The sequence below is a fragment of the Dermochelys coriacea genome, chromosome 19 (genome assembly GCF_009764565.3).
Source record: "Dermochelys coriacea isolate rDerCor1 chromosome 19, rDerCor1.pri.v4, whole genome shotgun sequence".
NCBI lineage: Eukaryota > Metazoa > Chordata > Testudines > Dermochelyidae > Dermochelys > Dermochelys coriacea.
Window position 1 is genome coordinate 6,955,815 of NC_050086.2, and position 20,514 is coordinate 6,976,328.

The 20,514-nt window shown below is 42.4% G+C and overlaps 1 protein-coding gene across 1 annotated transcript; it reads right to left on the reverse strand.

Annotated features, from left to right (window-relative positions):
- Positions 1-2,244: 2,244 nt before the first annotated feature.
- Positions 2,245-3,474, reverse strand: LOC119845270 (oligodendrocyte transcription factor 3-like). The gene has a single exon (XM_038377258.2). The coding sequence runs from the start codon at positions 3,330-3,332 to the stop codon at positions 2,634-2,636; it is 699 nt and encodes a 232-aa protein (XP_038233186.1). The 5' UTR covers positions 3,333-3,474; the 3' UTR covers positions 2,245-2,633.
- Positions 3,475-20,514: the final 17,040 nt, after the last annotated feature.

The following is a 20,514-nucleotide window of genomic DNA, read 5'->3' on the forward strand; positions in this document are numbered from 1 at the left end:
GTTTATTATAGTAGTATGTAATAGTGAGGACTATCTATTTTTGCAGGATTTGGTACTGGTGATTCAATGGGAAGCACTGTTTCCTTTGAGTTAGTATTAAACTAATGGCCCAGAACAGTATCAAGGGCACTGCTGGAGGGACTGTCTTTCAGATGAGATGTAAAACTGCCATCCTGTAATCCCATTTCTGCAAGAGTAGGAGTGTTTAATCCCAGTACCCTGGTCAAATTCCAGATCAAGCAATTACTGTCTGCTTCCCTGAATCCCCCTGTAACTTCACATGGCTGTCTCCTGCACTTCCTGCTTTAATCTGTCATGTAGAGCTCCTGTTCAGCTTGCTTGTTCTACCCCAAAGAGGCTGAATTTCAGAGGTGGGTGCAATGTATGTATAGTTTATATATTTTTGTAAAGTGGTTTGGGAGTCTTCAGAATGAAAGGTGCTATAGAAATATAACAGATGATTATGTGATGCACGGATAGTAGTTAGAATTGAATCATCAGGGTGTATTGTGAGCATTTCAGGAGATGATTAGAGGGTCACAAAGTGAAGCTGAGCAGATCTCAATGAGATGTTCTGTCAGGTAGTTCAAAGGGCCTTTCCAGCAGCAAAGCCATTTTTATCAAGAAAATAGTAACCCTGGTGAAGGAAGGTATTTTGTTGACACGTTTTTTTTAAATAACTTAACCCTTTCTTCTCCGATTCCTAAGAAGCTTAAATGTATTTTCAGGAGGCATCTTATATTGACCCCTTTGATTGATAGGAGAGCCGTAATTCTACGGCGCCTTGGAGAAACTGGAAAGCTCTCCAGACCTGTAGCTGAATATCTGTGTTTAATGGACACTGCTTCAGATTTATGCCACTCCTAAAATACCCATAGTTACTGTGCCCTGAGTTTGGGCTGTGGATTCAGAGGCCTTAGTCATCCTAGAAAAGTTTGCTGGGATAGCTATATCAGTATAGCTGTACTGGCAAACCCACGTAGTATAGACACTTTATACCGGCATATGCTTCTGCCGGCATAGTTTAAACCAGTTGTCCAAGAGACATAAGCTATACTGACAAAAGGTCTTTTATGCTGGTATAAGGGCATCTACACTATACTGTCATAGCTTTATTGTTAAAAAAAAATCACACTCCTAACCATGCTGGTATAAGTCTTACATGTTGACTAGTCCTAATGTGTTTCCAGCGTGGTTGCTGGCTGCAACCCTGATCTGAAATCTTCTTCTGAACATGTAAGGTGTATTGTAAAAGTCCAAGTAGCTCAGTACTTCTGCCCACCAACGTTTTTGAAAATGAAACAAATATTTACTATTTAAATGCTTGTAGCCGGAAGGTATAAATAATCACATCATGGATTCTATCTATCTAGGTACTATATGGGCCCAATCAGTGAGGCATCTGACTACCTGTCCTGACACAATAAAAGTTCAGATACTAAGTCTGAGCTCCAAAATACCTACTGCCCCAGGGCTAAACCCTTGGACCCAGCCCTAAATGTGTAGCCCTATGACACAGCAATTGCTTGCTCCCTGGGTTACAGAACAGAACTCTTCATGCAGGGGACACACATGTATACAGTGCTAGCACATCAAAGGACTTGACCTGAAAGATAAGCATCAGGAAACCAGAAGAGTTTAAAGACTGTGAGAAATCCCTTAATATTCAAGAAACAGTCTACGTTTCTCAGTGTAACTGGGAGCCAAAAACCACCAAACCCCTGTTTTTTGTGAAGTTCCCTAAAACTGAAATAATTTGAGTTTTGTCTGAGTGCTTGAAAAAAATGCACCTTAGAATGGAAACTCTTCTTGGCAGGGAATCTGTTCTTTCAATGGCATATTTACAATGAAATATAAACAAAAAATTATCAACAAGTAGTAATTATTCAAGATTAGCTAATGTGGGAGCGGAGGTGCTTGGATATCTGTCAGGTTCATTTGCTCTGTATTGGATCTTAGGTTTATTTTAACAGCTGTTATAAGCAATCATGGAGTTAAAGCATTTAGTAGAACCTTCAGGACTGTTTAAATGAAATCTAATATAAATTCCCAAGGCTTCTATATGGGAAACTTGGGCTAATTGGTTTCACTTTCTTCCAAACCATTCAGCTCTTTTTCTCTCCTATCCTAGCCTATCCCCCCCATTCTTCTCTCTCTCTCTCTCTCTTAATGAAACATTTTCTCTAAGTTCTCCCAGCCCAAATGAAACTCTTAAGGAACTTTCAAAATAGGAGACCGGTTTGCCAAATCCATTGACTAAGATGACTATATTTATTATCAGTAAAAATGAAATTCCAGGTACGTTGCATCACATCAGCTACTGAAGAAAGGCAAAGCTACATGTCACAGCTGAATGGCACCTGAACCAAACGCTTCTCTCACCAGCTTTGGGAACTGTCTTAGGATTCCTGCTGCCTGCAGGTTTGGATACAGAGCATGTCATAGAGTCCTGAGGGGATAAGTGTCAGTTACATGATCAGGAGGAGACTGGCGAGGTTTGTCAATGGAAGGACAGCGAGAGCGATATCCCCCGAGCCCAAGGACTCTCCTTGTCAGAGCAGTACCCGTTCTGCAGCGCTGACCCTATTAACGCCTTTGCGTTGGGTCTCTGGGGCCAGGGTAAGTCTCTGGCGTTACTTGCTTGCCCTTAGACAGGACGGGGCGGCTGCCGTCCTTGGCAGCTCCTGGGGTACGGCCTGGCACATGGAGCAGAGGCAGGGCAAGCCGGAGCAGTGTCTGTAAAAGGGGCCCAGGGGCCCCGCTGCCGTGCGGTGAGTCTCTTGCGGAGCCGGTCGGCAGCCCAGGTACCCAGCTGCGGCTGCCAGGGAGCAGGCGGGGGGCAGGCTCTGCGCCCCGGCGGCAGGGTGCATGGGGCGGGCCTGGGGAAGCGGGTGGCTGCGGGGCCCGGCGTGGAGCTCGCTCAGCAGCCGCCTCATCTCCTGCAGGGAGCTGCTCAGCGTGAGGATGTAGTTGCGGGCCAGCAGCAGGGTGGCGATCTTGGAGAGCTTGCGCACCGCCGGCCCCTGCGAGTAGGGCATCACCTCCCGCAGCCCGTCCAGCGCCTGGTTCAGGTCGTGCATCCGCCGGCGCTCGCGGCTGTTCACCTTGAGCCGCTGCTCCTGCTGCTGCTCGTCCGACTGCTCCTGCCTGCTGGCCCGGGGCTGCCCCCCGGCCCGGCCGCTGGGGCTGGGCTCCCCGCGCCCCCGCTGGGGAGCCCCTGGCTCTCGGCAGAAGGCTTCGAACACTCGGCTGGGCAGGAGCTCGGGGCTGCCCGCTTCCTCCAGCTCTGGGGACGATGCTCGGCTGGACGTGGAGGCCACATCGGAATCCATGGAGCAGCCAGACGTGCCACCTGCTTCCCCGCAGCGGCTCCGGGGTGGGGCTCCCCACTGCTGGGGCAGCTGCTGCCCGGCGCAATCACAAGGGGCCCGTGTGCGCTGGGGCGGAGACAAACTTCCCTGCCTCCCCCCGTCCCCCTTGTTGGCTGGGCGAGTGTAGCCGGCTGCCCGCAGGGCCGGTTATTTATACAGCCCCCGTCACAAAGGGAACAATGGCGCCCAATCACCAAAGAGATTCTTCCCCTAATGCGGCTACCGGGCCGCCACTTTCCCCAGTTACCACCCTTGGCTGCTTGACTCTCTGCAGCGGAGGGGTCTGATCAGCCCCGTTGCACGGAGCGTGCAGCCCGAGATCTCTGCCATTTGTCCTTCTCCACCTGAGAAACCCCTGGCTCGCTCACACACACATTCCCCTCCACCCATGGACACAGTGGGCCACAGCCACACCGGGATATCGCCCAGAGTCTCTGCATCAGGGCCTGGAAGGTCCAGAAAACGCTTGTGTCAAGGGGAGCAGGGATAGGGCAAGGGGCAGATTGAGAGCTCACAAAGTGTCTGGAGAAGGCGTGGTGGGCATAGGACAAGGGTATCTTGGTCTTGAAACATGGGCCAGAGCCTCAGAGGGTGGGTGCAGTCCCATTGACTTCAGGGAGGTACGGCACTTTGCCCCAGCTGGGGACCTGGCCCACTGTTTGCTGGGAAAGCAAAGCTAGGGATCATCATTGTTTCCTCTAAACGGCACATTTCTTCATTACAAAGACTATAAGGGTGCTCCTGAAGAGGATGGCTGTGCCAGGGTCAGGAAAGGGAAGGCATCCTGCAACTGGGACTGTCACACTGCACCATGGTGTCCTCATTTGTTATAAAAGAGACAAGGTGTGTGAGGTAATATCCTTTATTGGAGCAACTTCTGTTGGCGAAAGAAACAAACTTTCAAGCTACATAGAGCTAGAGAGCTCTGCTTCCAGTCTGTGAAAGATAAGCAGTGTCACAACTAAATACAAGGTGGAACAGATTGTTAAGCATATGAAGTTAATCATGTTGCAAGAGACCATGCCAAATGCAATGGGAAGGTAACAATCGCTTAACAATCTGTTCCACCTTGTATTTACCTGTGACACTCTGATTACCTTTCCCAGACCTAAAGACAAGCTCTGTGTAGATCAAAAGCGGATCTCTTTTATCGGCAAAGATTGGTCTAATAAACGATAGTCCCTCACCCACCTTGTCTCTCTCATGTCCTGGGACCAACAGGGCTACAACAACACTGCAAAAACTGGTTTGTTATGTCAGTTTCACATTCATGCTATCTACTCTCACTCCCCTTGGCTGTGGCGGTAGAATGCAGCAGTATCTGTCCTGCTGTTGAAATGTACAAGAATACATCCCTGGGGTATACTCTGTTTTCTTATTGAGCTTGCAGTGAAGGGAAAATAATTCACCCATCAATGAGTTTGTTGGAGTCCCTCCATGCAATATAGAAAAAGGACAGTAAAGATGGGTCTCAATCTCTTCTGGAAAAGCAAGGGAATCTCATAACGTTTGTATTGCTTTGGAAAGAATAAACCACCACATGAAGTGGATGTGTGTTATAAACAGACACCTCTCCCCTCCCAACCCCCTTCTCATTATTATTTAAATTACAGTATCATCTAAAAAGAAAAGGAGGACTTGTGGCACCTTAGAGACTAACAATTTTATTTGAGCATAAGCTTTCGTGAGCTTGATGAAGTGAGCTGTAGCTCACGAAAACTTATGCTCTAATAAATTTGTTAGTCTCTAAGGTGCCACAAGTACTCCGTTTCTTTTTGCGAATACAGACTAACATGGCTGCTACTTTGAAAAGTATCACCTAGAGGCCCCATTGTGCGAGGCACTGTACATTCACAGAAAGAATCCCAAAATGCTTACAAGACAAAGAGAAGGATGGGAAATAGGCACAGAGGCTTTCCCAAGATCAGACAGCAGAACCAGGACTAGAACCCATGTTCCTTCCACTAGACCATTTGGCTGCCTTTCCTTTGCTGAACGGTTCACTTTGTCAAGTTCAATAGGTTTTGAGTTTTGTGAAGAAGGAAAAAAAAATCTTACAAACATTTTACAAGAGAAAACCTGTTTTTACTCTTAGGTCAACATCTGAGTTTGGAAAGCAGTTGGGGACCTGTGTGAAAGGAGGTTCAGTTCAGGTTGTCAGTTCAGTTCTTAGTGAACAGGTGTGTCCACATCACAAAAATGTCCACAGTATCTGGCACTAATCCATATCTTAGTTGGTAGCCTCAGTAGAACATTCAAGAATGAATGGCAATGGAGGCTGAAGTCCCTTCTACCCCTTGAAATGGTCCTTTTAGGTTGTTGCCCATTAGCAGGGCCGTGTGGGGAAGTTTGCACAGGGTTAAACCTCTTCTGTGAATTAATAGAGGGCTTCAGTCTCCAGGGTTTCAAAGCAGCACCTTCTACATCAATTAATTCAGATGAATGAATGAATGAATGTAGCTATGGTCACAAAAGTGATGGCAAAAGCAATGGCAACTTTATGCTCTATTATTTATTTCCTGTCAAAGACCCACTGGATTAAATTAAATTACTTGACAAGTCAACAACAAATCTTACTAGTTGCCATAACTTAAAGTGTTTCCTGGTCTCTGAAAATCAGTCTGGGCTCCTTTGGCTTCGAACATCATCTTCAAGTGGAACCAGCAATAACGATTCTGTAATAAGAATTCACCTACCACTTTGCTGATGTCGCAGGAAGGAGACCAGAATTCATCTTGTTCTTTGGCAGCAACAGTACACTAGCTCTGGAGTGCTGAAGACAATAAAATCTTCTTGTTAGTACATTAAGCATATCTGGGTCACATTTTATATTAAGATTCCATTTTAAAAAAGAATTAATAAATAGTTCACAGATGTTTTAATAAATCATTAATCAATTATTAGAGTGTTCAACACATCAATAAGTTACTAATAACCATGGTTTAAAACAATCTCTAATACCTTTATTGATGTGCTTATAACCATGTATAAAATATTCCACTCGTGTGCAATGCGCTTATAACATCTATTAATCATTTATTAACCCTTTGTAAACCATTTATAAATGGGATCATACTACAAAGTGTGACCCATATATGACGTGAATAACAGACAGGGGCCAGGGGCCAGTTTTACCCTTTTCTAAGCATCTCCGCACTTCCAGGCTCTTACAACTCCCCTTTAGGAATCATTTGGAAGATTTTAGTTTATTGGCAGAGGACATATGACACAGACAGTAAACTATCTAAACCTTGTCCATTAAAAAACAAAACAACACAGATTTAGGGGCCCATCTTGCATGAAGCTTTGATTGAGCAAGGTAGCTAGAAGCTTTTAATTCTATATATTGCTGTTTATATCAAGCTTTTCTTCTGAGTTCAATCAGGACTAGTAAGGTCATAGGATTGACAATGATAAACCAGAGATTAGCTTGTTGAGGAGTCTCACTTTGAACACCCTGAGCTTAGATCCTTCCTAAACCTAAAACAAAATGGGCCAAATTCATCCCTGATGTAATTCAATTCACTTCAGTTGGGTGACACCAAAGATAAAACAGGACCACAGATTTTAATTTTATTCTTGCAAAGTCCATAAGGAAGAATTTTGCCAGCACAGATTTTCTGGGTGTCCCCTTTAAATACATGACCTACACAAATACACATCAAAGATCTTTGCGCTTTTGGGCTGTTGACAAAAGACTTTATTGGCCCTCTTGGAAGCAGTCATTAATGTATAAAGACAAATTTCATGGTTATTTAGAAGCTGAATTTCTCTCCTTCCAAAGGTTTTATTTCCCCCTTTCATTTTGATTTGTAATGACTAAACTTGGTTTACAGGTGGGGATTCTGAAAGCCCAGGGTTTATTTCACACAGCTGCTTTGTGGGCATGTGTAATATGGAGTGATATACAAGCCTAATTAAGGTATAAAAAACAAAACAAGATCAGACAAGTAACAAAGAAATAAAGCAAAGATTCTGAAAGCTGAATGTACCAAAAGCCTACACTGGTAATTCAAAACGTATTTTAAATCCATTCTTCACTCCCAGGTAAGGATCCCAAGAAAAGCTGATCGAACAGATCAAAATGAAAGGAAAGCTCATGAGTGCAGGGGAACTAGCTGATGTGCTATTGGGGTGTATATTAATTGGGTAGTATCCCTTTAATTATTTATGAGCCCTCCATGGCCCATTAAATCCTTACTTTTCAGATGAGACTTCCAGCAAGAGGGCAATCAGAATAAATGTGGTGGTAATTTTTGTGATGTGGACACTTGTCCACTGGTAACTGGACTGAAGCCACTAACTTGTTTCATACAGGTCACTGGATAGCAATTCGGTGATAACTTGAAATCACTACTGACCCAGGCTATATGTGAACCAGCGACATAATGAATGCAAAGCTCTATATACCACTTCTAAAACCCAGAGCTATTCAGTTCTTAGATATCTTTTAGACTTCTAATGCATAGCTTTGAGGATACTTTCTAGTTATACTTCTTATAGAAAACCCACTTAGATATATCTGTATTTATTAAGTGCTGTTTTTCAATAAATATAAAACAATCAGGAATTATCATTGGAGCTATTTGTTACATTTTGAAAATAGATAATGAAAAAGAAGGAAATTTAGTCTGTAAAATATTTATGGTGAAGCCTTTCTCCCCATTTATATCTTTAATGGATTCATTCCACTGAGGGGCCTTAGCTTCCATAGATGAAGAATGCAAGTTAGTTCTGTGGTGCCGATATAAGGAGAAAGTCAGAATAGAGGGTCTGATTCTGCACTCCTTATTCATGTTGACGAGTCTCACAGTCAATTGAACTATTTGCATAAGTAAGAACTATTCTGCATAATTAGAAGTTGCTGAATCAGGCCCATAATGAGAAAAGTGTTTTGCTTCATGTGGCCTTTGACAAAGGGAGCTGAGTTATTGCTCCAGAGTAAGCTCTCCAAACTGCCCTGGATATACGCTGTCAAACTCCTTCCTCTCTGGCCTCATTCTTTCATGAGTGTTCTTGTGCTTGAAGTCGTCTTTCCTTTCAGCTCATTAAGATCACTTGATCGCATTTGTCCTAGCAACCTGTGCACAATGAAATCAACACATCTGTGAGTTAAGGATCTTGGTTCTGACATCTGTCCTTTGTCATTGGTCATGCTATGCCCATCATCCTCTGCATATCAGTGACCTAAGGTCATCCCTGTACAAACATGGTGTGTTGGTGGTCAACCATACTTTTGTTAAACAATTAACTGTAGCAACTGTAGGGTGCACAAAGTTGTCCAGAGACAGTCAGTGTATGCTGCATTAAGCCTACAGCTCTGAGAGATCCTCCTGGTGTTGCAGAAATACTCAGACAAGAGATTCCAGGCCATATGAAATCCCAGCTCTGGAGAAGAGTGGAATGGAGTCACAGAGGAGATAAAATATCCCCTCCAAAATATATTAAAACAATTCTGGAGACTTGACTAATTACATTATGTTTAGTTGAAAGTGAACTTTCCAAGTGTAGGAGAATAAGCCTTGTCTAATTCTATAACATAGCTCCTCTGATAGGATCTGAAGGGATTCTTGGCCTGTTCTCATTGTCCAACAGCAATATTAGGACCTTTTGGGAAGAACAGGTCATAAAAATGGGGAAATGGTAGGAATCCTCAGAGCTCCCATCTAGGGAACAGAACCACTCCAAACCCCCTGCTTTCTAAAAGGCAGAAACTAACCTATTATATGATTTCAACCCTCTAAGATCTCAGAATCTAATGAAACAAGAATGAGAGGACTCTGGATGTTGCAGGGTCAGGGACTATAAGGCAGAAACTAACCTATTATATGATTTCAGCTTAGTCCTGCCTTGAGTGCAGGGGACTGGACTAGAAGAATTCTCCAGGTCCCTTCCAGTCCTATGATTCTTTGATTCCTAACATACTAACAGTTGTATTTCCAACTGCATGTGCCTGTTAGCATTGAGACCCTGTGCCTTAAGATGTACTCAACAGAGTTGGAGCTGGTGTTACCCTTGAGGACTGTACATAGAAGAACTATGTTCTCTGCTAGAATTAAATTAGGTGAATTTACTCCAGACGCAATCTGGAATTTTCCCTTGACTCCCTTTGAACAAAGAGGTAATGAATTGTAACATCCACTCAAGTCAGGTAGATGAGCACTTTTGATTGTAACTCTTCGAAATATCTCAGAATCTAATTAACCAAGACTTGAGTGGACTGTGGATGTTGCAGTGTCAGGGACTAAAAGGCAGAAACTAATCTATTATATTATTTCAACCCTCATTCTTTTACTCTTGCTGCCCTGCAGTGGATCCTTCCCCCTGGTATTGAGATGTAAATACAAAATTAACAATTACAATAAATGTCTGCCACACATCCACCCTTGATTCAGGCACTGTAGCTTAGAGATGGCTGGTATAAATCTTCATCTATCCATAAAAAAGTGACAACAGATTGTTCTTCAGCCCTTATTACTACAGGAAGACTTGTGTGGAAAGGTGGGTTTTTCATTGTGCTATGAAATGAGTCAAGTGAGGGCTCAATCTGATCTCTTGTGGCAATGAATTCCACAGCTGAGGAAACCACTGCTCAAATTATTCTGTTCTCAGATCCTGGAAGTTTCACTCTGGCTTCCAGAGGAACAGTGGCAAAACATGAGGGAATGAGCATTGGGCCATTAGAGTTGCTTCCATTTTCTTTTTTTAGAACAGTAGCAATTTCCTTCTTTGAAATCATCTGAGCAAGTTTAGTATCTGTGAAAGGTATCAGAGACTCCAAGAGACTTAATTTCTCTGTCCACAGAACTGGCGCAGCACAGCCAGCAGCCGTGCAATCTTCCTCATGTAGCCACATCAATATCCCCCAACTTTGACTTGCAGTGCTCAACTCTGGGGTCTGAAAAAGATACTAGTTTAGTTTCCATCCCCATTCAGTTCTTGGCCACTCTGTTGAACCTAACAATAATGTTTACGGAGAGCAATTGTGAGGGTGGTTCTGTGATGTGGACATTATTCCCCTAGGAACAGGACTCAGAATACCAGCTCATTTCTGGTTGTTTTGGGATCCCTGAGGAGGGAAGAATGTTACTGAACTGAATGTTACTGAACATGTGCCAAAAGAATTGTGCTGTCCATGTTGCTGGCTTGGCATCTCTGCTCTTCTCCAGAAGATCCTCCTCAGAGACTATTGTGACAAAGTTCCTGCTCTACCTCAATGGGTCTTGTGCTTATTGGTGGATTTGCTTGCCTTGGAGCTTCACGGCAGCCCTCAGCTTGGCTGTTTTTCTGAACCCACAATCCAGGTCGATTCCTCCCATGTCTGACCAGGAGTTGGGAGGATTTGGGGGGAACCCAGGCCCGCCCTCTACTCCAGGTTCCAGCCCAGGGCCCTGTGGAATGCAGCTGTCTAGAGAGCCTCCTGGAACAGCTGTGTGACAGCTCCAACTCCCTTGGCTACTTCCCCATGGCCTCCTCCCAACAACTTCTTTATCCTCACCATAGGACCTTCCTCCTGGTGTCCGATAATGCTTGTACACCTCAGTCCTCCAACGGTCCGCGTTCTCACTCTCAGCTCCTAGCACCTCTTGCTCCCAGCTCCTCACACGCACACCACAAACTGAAGTGAGTTCCTTTTTAAAACCCAGGTGCCCTGATTAGTTGATTGGCTGCAGGTGTTCTAATCAGCCTGTCTTAATTGTCTCCAGAAAGTTCCTGATTGTTCTGGAATCTTCCCTGTTACCTTATCCAGGGAAAAGGGACCTACTTAGCCTGGGGCTAATATATCTGCTTTTTATTACTCTCCTATAGCCATCTGGCCCGACCCTGTCACATTTTGTATTCTGCAGCAGTATGAAGGAACAACTCTTTCATTTCTACAAAACAAGCCAAATTAAATGCTTCCAGAATAATCTCTTTTTTCACTAAATCCTGCCTGGGACCTAACCCAATCTGTTACATGCTGGAGTAAACACTGATATTTCCAAGTTGTTCACAGACTGGGCTTCACATGCGAGTTTTGCTGACAAGGGAAGAGGTTAAACACTGCAAGGGTATTCTGAGTCAGGCTGCCAGTTAACAACCAAAGAAGAGGGCTGTGAAGCTGGAAAGTGTGTCTTTTTCAACAACAGAAGTTAGTCCAATAAAGGACACTCCGTCACTCACCTAGCCTCTCTAATTAACAACCTGACAACCATAGTGCCCTCCCCATTTGGGGAAATGGAACCAGATACTCTAGTGGCTCCCAGTTCACTGGGAATGAGGACCAAAGAGGGAAATTCACAAAAGAAAACACAAACGAGAAATTCCTTAAAACTAGCCAAACTGTGGATGAAGTAGTTAATGAGCTCTGATATGACTGTATCAGGCTAACAAAGGCCTTGTATTCCCAGATGGCTGCTGCTGTAAACTGGCTGGCTACTGTCAAAGCTGAATGGCTGAATGAAGACATACGACTCCCTGCTGTGTGTCCCCTTCTGGCATATACCCTTTCTTTTAAATCAAACACAACCAGGAGAACAGGGTAACTCTCGCAAAGGAACTCCAGCCAGAGGCATGTAATGGCTGGAGAGGGGGCTGGTGTCACTTTTCCTGCCAACACAGGGATGCTCTGAGGCAAGAAATAGATTAAGAATTCTTTAACCAACTGGCCTACCACAATTATCTTTTGTTAGGGCAAATCCTACCTGTTTTGTGGGGAAAAGAACCCCTCATTTATTGTCATACATCCTTATTACTGTTTTGCAATAAAATAGCCTTTCCATTTTAAGTGGCCTCATGGCTTGCCTATAAAATTAGCATTTCTGTGGGGCTCAGTTTCTCACTTTGCAAACCTCTTCTTTCCTCTCCCTTTTTTCAGAGTAGCAGCCGTGTTAGTCTGTATTCGCAAAAAGAAAAGGAGTACTTGTGGCACCTTAGAGACTAAGAAATTTATTAGAGCATAAGCTTTCGGCATCCGATGAAGTGAGCTGTAGCTCACGAAAGCTTATGCTCTAATAAATTTGTTAGTCTCTAAGGTGCCACAAGTACTCCTTTTCTTTTTCCTCTCCCTTGTAACACTTTACTGCACTTAGCCAAGGGAGGCTCAGATTCAGAGCAAGGGAAAAGTTAGCCTGAGATAAATGGATCTGATGAGGAAAGATATATTTTAACTGATTTTGGAGACACATCAACTTCTGATATCCATGAAGGAGGCATCCTTAAAATGTTCGACATCATCTCATGATTATTCTGCCGGATGACTTTATTGTACTCCTGAAGAGCAAGTTTTTGCCTTTGGACTCCCCCGTATTTAAAATGCATGTAATATGGTCAAAACCAAGACTGCTCCCTATAAAGGATGTATCCCTTCACTACCCCGTGCAAAAATTACTCCGTTTATACTCTGGCCCAGGCATCCATGACAGTCTCAATCTGCATAATCATTCTTCATTTTTGCTTTATTTTGTTAATTTACAGGTCAATTCTGTTATTCAAGAAACTATTCTGTCCTCCTACCATGGCACCACTGCTGTAGCACTGCCAGAGGGGAGTGGAACTGAGCATTAGAAGATACCTCTCCACAGAAAATGAAGGTGTGATTGTAGCACTGGTAGCATACCATATAATCTAGCTAGCACAGGTAACAGTAGAAGCTAACCCACCTCCCAGCAAAGAATTCAGTGCAGACTAGCAACCTGAGAACATCCCCCAGAGGCCTATATTGGGGCAGCTGGCCCATGCTGAAGCCAGGGCCACCAGGGCTTCACTACTATTGTTACACACATTAGGTAGATTAAAGCTAATGCTGGTATACTTACTGTGCTACAATCACACCTCCATTTCCTATGTAGATATACCCTAAGCTCCAGGACAGAAAGATGCAGTTTGGGAGTGGCAGAAATAGATCAGTGGTACTAGCTCTCCTGTAGCTGTCCCTTGCTAGCTGAGCTACTTTGATTTAAAAGAATTTGCTCACCCTGGGCATGATCCTGCTCCCTTTCAAGTCAACAGAAAAAATCCTGTTGATTTTTAATGGAGCTGGATCTAGTCCTTTGCGTCCCTAACTAAGTTTAGACAATTTTAAAAATGAAGAGAAGGGCACTAATGATGATTTGGCAAAAAGAAAATCTAGAAACTCCATCAGGTTCATTGCAGGGCAGACGAAACACTGCAGACAAAGTGGAATCCATCCTGGATAAGCAAGGCTCCAGAAATGCAATTAAAAGACCGAAAATAATGGTGCTGCAATTGGTATCAAGCAGAGAATGTTCCTGCAGAGACAGCACCAATTACTGACTGAAGCAGACCTGTAAATACTGAAGCTAATTTCTGGAGACAGGCAGTATGAATCTCCATATAATTAAGCTCTGACTCCCCAGAAATTGATCATGAATGGCATTTAATAAAGAGCTTGTTAGTGCATGAGTTAGGTAAAACTGGTTGTTAACAATGACGGATTCTGAGAATCAGAGACTTTTGCCCTTGCCTAACACAAAGCAGTGTTTAAAAAGAACAGAAAAGAGCACCTGTGGTGGAGTGTTGATAATCTTGATGATGGTTTTATGATTTTCAACTATTTTTAAAATATATACTGCAGAAAAGGAAAAGGAATAAAATAGTATCTAGTGTATAGAAAATGCTTTTCATCCTGAAGAATCCAAAAGCTTTTTAAAAATCAAATGGCATAGGGATCACTTCACCCATCAGTGAATGCAGTCACTTTTGGAGTGGAACTTTGCAGCTGTTTAACAGCGCAGAGCAATACTACCTGACAATTTAGGACAGCAAGTGAAGACACTATCCAAATAATATTGTAGGGAGATTTAAGTAGTAAAATTGTACAGTAGAGATCCAGGACAAGATCCTCAACTGATGTAACTTGTCACATCTCCACTGGCTTCAATGGAGTTATGTAAATTTGCACCAACTGAGGATATGACCCCCAAACTTATATTTGATGAGGACACTGCTTAACATCTCTTCTGTTGCAAAAATACAATGGAATTTTAATAATAAATAATAATTTTCATAACCATACACAGTCAGGAACTCAGTTTTGCTTCTCATCTGAAATAAGGCAGTTCCCACAATGTAGTACCCACTAGCACCAGGATAAAAGTTTCATTCCGTATTGACTCAGTGCTTGATCCTGCATTGCTGTCTTTGGAGTTAAGATTGCACAAAGAATGTAGAACTGAACCCTAAGTGCAAAGAGTGCCACTTACTGAATCACTAAGTCTGTTTCTTGGAACACCATGGCTGGGTTTTCCTTGTAAATCTCCCATCCAAATACTGACCAGCCCTAAACATACTTTTGCTTGTGAGATCTGACAAGATCAAAATAAAATGATACATACTTTCTTCAAAGCATGTGCAGGTATCTTTCACCTTTGTTGCTAGCATGGATCTATAGTATATGTTGCTTGGGCTTGTAATTAGTAAAGTGTAAAAAGGTTTCCTACTGCATGAGTGAACCCATCTTTCATAAATCCAGGGGTGCTTTTGAAATGTTAAAATATATTTCAGTGATTGCACCAACACCAAGAGTGTTAAGCTGATGGAAATTGTGTTCTCTAGAGGTATAATCAGCCAGTGAAAGTTTAATCTAATGGTGTAATGTTAGTAATGTGATAGCCTGGTGGAGAGCCTTGGGGGGAGGAAAGGTAGAGTTTCTATGCCATTAGAACCAAGTGAAATTATCTCCTGCCTGCTTGTACAAATATATGTATCCCTCTTAATAAACTCACTTATTATTTTTTCTCCAGACTCTCTTAGTAACTCTTACTGCAAAACCAAAATATACCAATTAATGTATTTTTAATATAATGGAATGTAAAGCATGTAGAGGCTGTAGTTTCACTGAGGATTCCCAAAGACATAATAAATAAATATTAAATATTTAGAGTTTGGAGATGATAACAGTTTCCAAAGCAGTTATACGTGATCATATATTGTTGGGAATATTAAAGTAAATTTAAGTCAATGATGACTTATTAGCAGGTAGAGTTGAAAGGTTATAAAGAGGTCATAGAAGGTCACAGACTGATTCATTCTACTTGTAGGGGGCAGCATGTAGATTTTCACAGGAGAGAAAGTTTCGATGTTCTTTTCCATTATAGTTCTAAACCATGCTAGTTAATGTACCACTCTGCCATGCTGGGAGAGGATGACTGTTAATAACTAACATATAGAGCACCAGGAAGAATAATCATCTAGACTAGAGACAGACAGAGCACATCCGCATTAGAATAGACACAGTGGGTACTAGCAAGATAGTTAATATAAAAGAGGGAGGAGAGAATCATTTTGTATTAGACTTAGAATGATTCTGTAAGTAGGGAAGAATTTAAGTATGCTGGAAGCTATTCCATATATAAACAAATTAACATTTGCCCTCAGATTGGTTTGTGAGTGCTCCAAAACCTTTTAGGACAACAATCTCCCATCCCATTATCAGACTTCCAGGATAATTATATGATTTTTCAGAGAAGAATTTTCCATGTGAAGTTCTTAAACAACTAGTCTATTTGTCCTGAATGAACACCCAGAAAAAATGCCTCCTGGGTCAGAAGGAAGGCCGACTAGTTTGGGGGCAGCGAATGTGCTTTTATGGAATTCAGATTAACTGCACAGTAAAACTGAGGAGGCTCTCAAACTCTGAAAATCTGGTGTCTAACAACTTTAGAGACTACAATTCTAGTCAGCTGCACTTTGAAGCAATGCGGCTGGCCAGGAGAGCTGGTAGACTTCTTTTTAGCCAATGGGTATTCTGTACCTAGCCTAGCGTGAAGATTAATAGGGATCCAGCTTTATTGTAATATTATAGACCTAAGATTTATGTTGTATGGATTCAGTTGGCTCCACTGATCAACTATTTTGCCACCAATCTTATGAATTTTCATCTGGCCTACCTGAAGATATGGCACATTTTACACTTCCCGAGATAGGATCGCTGAAGAGTAAAGCTTTCTCCTTTATAAGCTCTATTTTCATAAAACTTTTTGTATTAAAATCCATTGTATTTCTAAATAAACAAACAGATTGGTGGTAAAGGAAACATTTGAAAAGTAGCAGGAGTAAATAATGAAAGGGTTAAGAATGCTGATGCTGTATTTGGAAAGATTTTTTGCAGAGGAGCAAGGGCTGAAGTCGAGACAGCACACTTAGGCCTTTGTACATATAGATACAAGATCAACAGCCAACCATCGATATGAGTTATTGTGAATAGAAACCAGGACCTATCTATCTAGGTCCATATTCTGTACCCATTACTGTGGTATTTAACCTTCTGCTTCCCAATAGACCTCTGTACAAAGTGAGCTACAGCTTAGCTAGTAGAGAAAGCTGATAAACATTTGAACAAGAGTCTGATACTATTTGGAGGCTTGGAGCCTGTTAATGATGCTCTTTAATTGGTAGGAGGTGTCACTGATTTCCCATTCAGACTGTAATTAACTAAAGAGGACAGATCCTCAGAACCAACCATTTGGAATGGGTTGTTGCTAAGAGGGCTGGGGCCTGTAATGCCATCTTTACATTGTCAGGTTTCAGAGTAGCAGCCGTGTTAGTCTGTATTCGCAAAAAGAAAAGGAGTACTTGTGGCACCTTAGAGACTAACACATTTATTTGAGCATAAGCTTTCGTGACCTACAGCTCACTTCATCGGATGCATTCCGATGAAGTGAGCTGTAGCTCATGAAAGCTTATGCTCAAATAAATGTGTTAGTCTCTAAGGTGCCACAAGTACTCCTTTTCTCTTTACATTTTCCTTATCTTCAAGTTGTTTGTCCAGTCCCAAGGAGGAATTTAGAGCAGCCTCAAGCCTACCAGCTGCACAAATTGCAAAGTGACCATTCCAGGGCACAGTAGTGCTCTGACCACACCTTAATTTTCCCCAGCCTCACTCATTATGCCAGGGTAAATCAGTTAAACTGGTTTGATAGCTGCTTTGCACCTCCGGAACAGTGCAAAGAGCACTGTGGGCCAAGATTTGGCCTACTACTTATTATTTGAATAGCAAATCGTTGGTATTTTATAAATGAATAATAATAAAAACAACAATAACAATAATGCGTTCATTAAAATCTGAACAGAAAATCAGTGGCTCTTCTTACCAGTCAAAATTGTGTCCAGTTTAGTCATTGGCGAGATGAAGGATGGTTAAGTTGTAGGGCTTCAGGGATGGCACTGTCTGGGCTGACGGTGTTGTGTAAGAAACATTTGGTTTTCCAGCCAGAGAAGGAGGAAGTGCAGAAGTGGATGTAACTTTGCATTCTCTTAAGGTCAGTCATGGAGTGATTATGCAGCCGAGGAAGTGCCTGCTTGCTTGCTTTCTCAACTACAGGAGTGAATGCAGAATTTATAGGCAGCTAAAATGTGAACATTTTATAATTTTAAACAAATAAAAAGAAGACAAAAAAGAGAGGGTCCCTGGAATCATTATGACCCCTACCCTTCGTGAGCACGGAGTTAGAGTGGGCCAGAGTCCTTATTTTCAAACTTCTGAAAGGTATTTAGAGTTTTCCCCACAGGACATAATCGACAACCCAGGAAATGTAGGGACTGATCCTTCATCTTACTCATGTAAATAGTCCCATTGGGACTACTCTAGTGAATAAGGGCGCAGGATCAGTTCCTTAATTTTTAAATAAATAGGGAACTCAGACAGAATTACTTTATACAAAGGATAATATATTGAATAAGTTACTGGGCCAGAAAAAAGAAACAAAGAACACAGTTTATTTTCAGAAGGGATATAAAACTTTATACTTCAGCACATAAGACGACCAATAATGGATGGCATTTAAGAAGAAACGTCTCTGGATGTTTTGCACTCTCCTATGAAGCATCTGGCCACTGTCAGAGACAGGATACTGAACTAGTTGGACAACTAGTCTGATCTGGTATGATAATTCCTATATTCCTGTGATTTGGGAAGGGTAGTTCATGAGAGTCATACGTTTCAAGATCAAAGTGTTGATCACATGGATGAATCTATTCCTCTTTCACAAATAAATTAGTGCAAGTGAAGAAATACATGAAGAGATCGAGGTTTTGTAAAGTTTTTAGTTATGCTGCATCATCCCACTGGATACAAGGGACAATGGCCATGACCTTCAAAGCACATATGCAGTATTGTTTTAGCTGTGTTGGTCCCAGGATATTAGAGAGACAAGGTGGGTGAGGTAATATCTCTTATTGGACCAACTTCTGTTGGTGAGAGAGACAAGCTTTTGAGCTTCAACAGGGCTCTTCTTCAGGTCTGGGAAATATACTGAGTGACAGCTAAATACAAGGTGAAACTGATTATTTAGCATATGACAGTACATTTCCCAGACCTAAAGAAAAGCTGTGTGTAAGCTCAAAAGCTTGTCTCTCTCAGCAACAGAAGCTGGTCCAATAAAAGATATTACCGCACTCACCTTGTCCCGTCAAAGCATGTGTACGTCAAGGATGCGTATTTAACTTCAGAGTAGCAGCCGTGTTAGTCTGAATCCGCAAAAAGAACAGGAGTACTTTTGGCACTTTAGAGACTAACAAATTTATGTGAGCATAAGCTTTCGTGGGCTACAGCGCACTTCATCGGATGCATAGAATGGAACATATATTAAGAAAATATATATATACATACAGGGAACATGAAAAGGTGGAGTAAGAGACTAATTAATTAAGATGAACTATTATCAGCAGGAGAAAAAAATCTGGCAATTTTGCAACAGAAAAGCTTCAAAAACAGACTCCAAGGAGAAACTGCTGAACTTGAATTAATATGCAAACTAGGTTTCAGAGTAGCAGCCGTGTTAGTCTGTATTCGTATTAACTTGGGTTTGAATAGAGACTGGGAGTGGCTGGGTCATTACATGCATTGAATCTATTTTCCTTTGTTAAGTATCCTCACACCTTCTTGTCAACTGTCTAAATGAGCCATCTTGATTATCACTACAATAGATTTTTTTTCTCCTGCTGATAATAGCTCATATTAATTAATTAGCCTCTTACACCACCTTTTCATGTTCCCTGTATGTATCTTTACATATCTTTATATATCTTCTTACTATATGTTCCATTCTATGCATCCGATGAAGTGGGCTGTAGCCCATGAAAGCTTATGCTCAAATAAATTTGTTAGTCTCTAAGGTGCCACAAGTACTCCTGTTCTTTTTGAAGATAACTGCTGAAATCCTGGTGATCTCAGACAATATGTGCATGTCCTTGTCTCCCTGCACTGCCCTCTGAAAATGGCAGCAGAGCTAGGTCACTTGCTGCTCTGCTATTGGTTCCCTGCCTGCTGCTGCATGCTTCTCCTCTCTCCACTGGGATTTGGAGGCCGCGTAGGAGAATTTGAGCAACATTAACTTATGTGGCAAACAGTGATGTGATTTCTTACTGGGAAACATGCCATGTAAGAGCATCTGTACCCTGCTTCATTTTCCTCTTCCCGCTGGCTTAGCTCTCCTCCTCTTTCTTGCAAAGTCCCAGAACTCTACAGATTTTCTTCATTGCTGAGTGACCAGTGTGTATTCTGTGAAGGGTATGTTGTTTACGCATTGCTTATTAGTGAAGGGAGTTCACAATTCATCTTATAGCAAATTCATAAATTCATTTATCTGCTTAGTGGAAATGAGGAGTGTACAAAATTCTTGCTTATTAATTGAAGGGTAGATGAAGATGCAGGAAGATGGGAATAAAGTAAAATAGTAAAGGGAAGGTAGAGAGAGAGAGAGCTGAGGGACTGTGGAGAGGAAATGTGCGGGGGAAGTGTGAGAAATAAGGGACTGGAGCAGGAGCAGGAAATTAGGTCTGTCAGGGAAGATTACTGGAGTGGGTGGGGAGAAAGAAGAGGAATTTGGCAAAGACTAATACTGTAGGAAGGTATAGATTTGATAGGGAGAAAAAATTACTGGACTACAAAAAGAAATAATATACTGAGGGAAGTATGAAAACTGATGGTGAGGAGAAAAGTGATTATATATGGGGGTAGGGTTGGCAGACGTCTGGTTTTCCCATTTCAAAAGGGGACTCTGGCGGCTCCTGTCAGCACTACTGACTGGGCTGTTCAAAGTCCGGTCACCGGTGCAGTGGGGCTAAGGCAGGCTCCTTGCCTGCCCGGGCTCCACGCAGGTCCCAGAAGTGGCCGGCATGTCCCAGCAGTCCCTAGGCACAG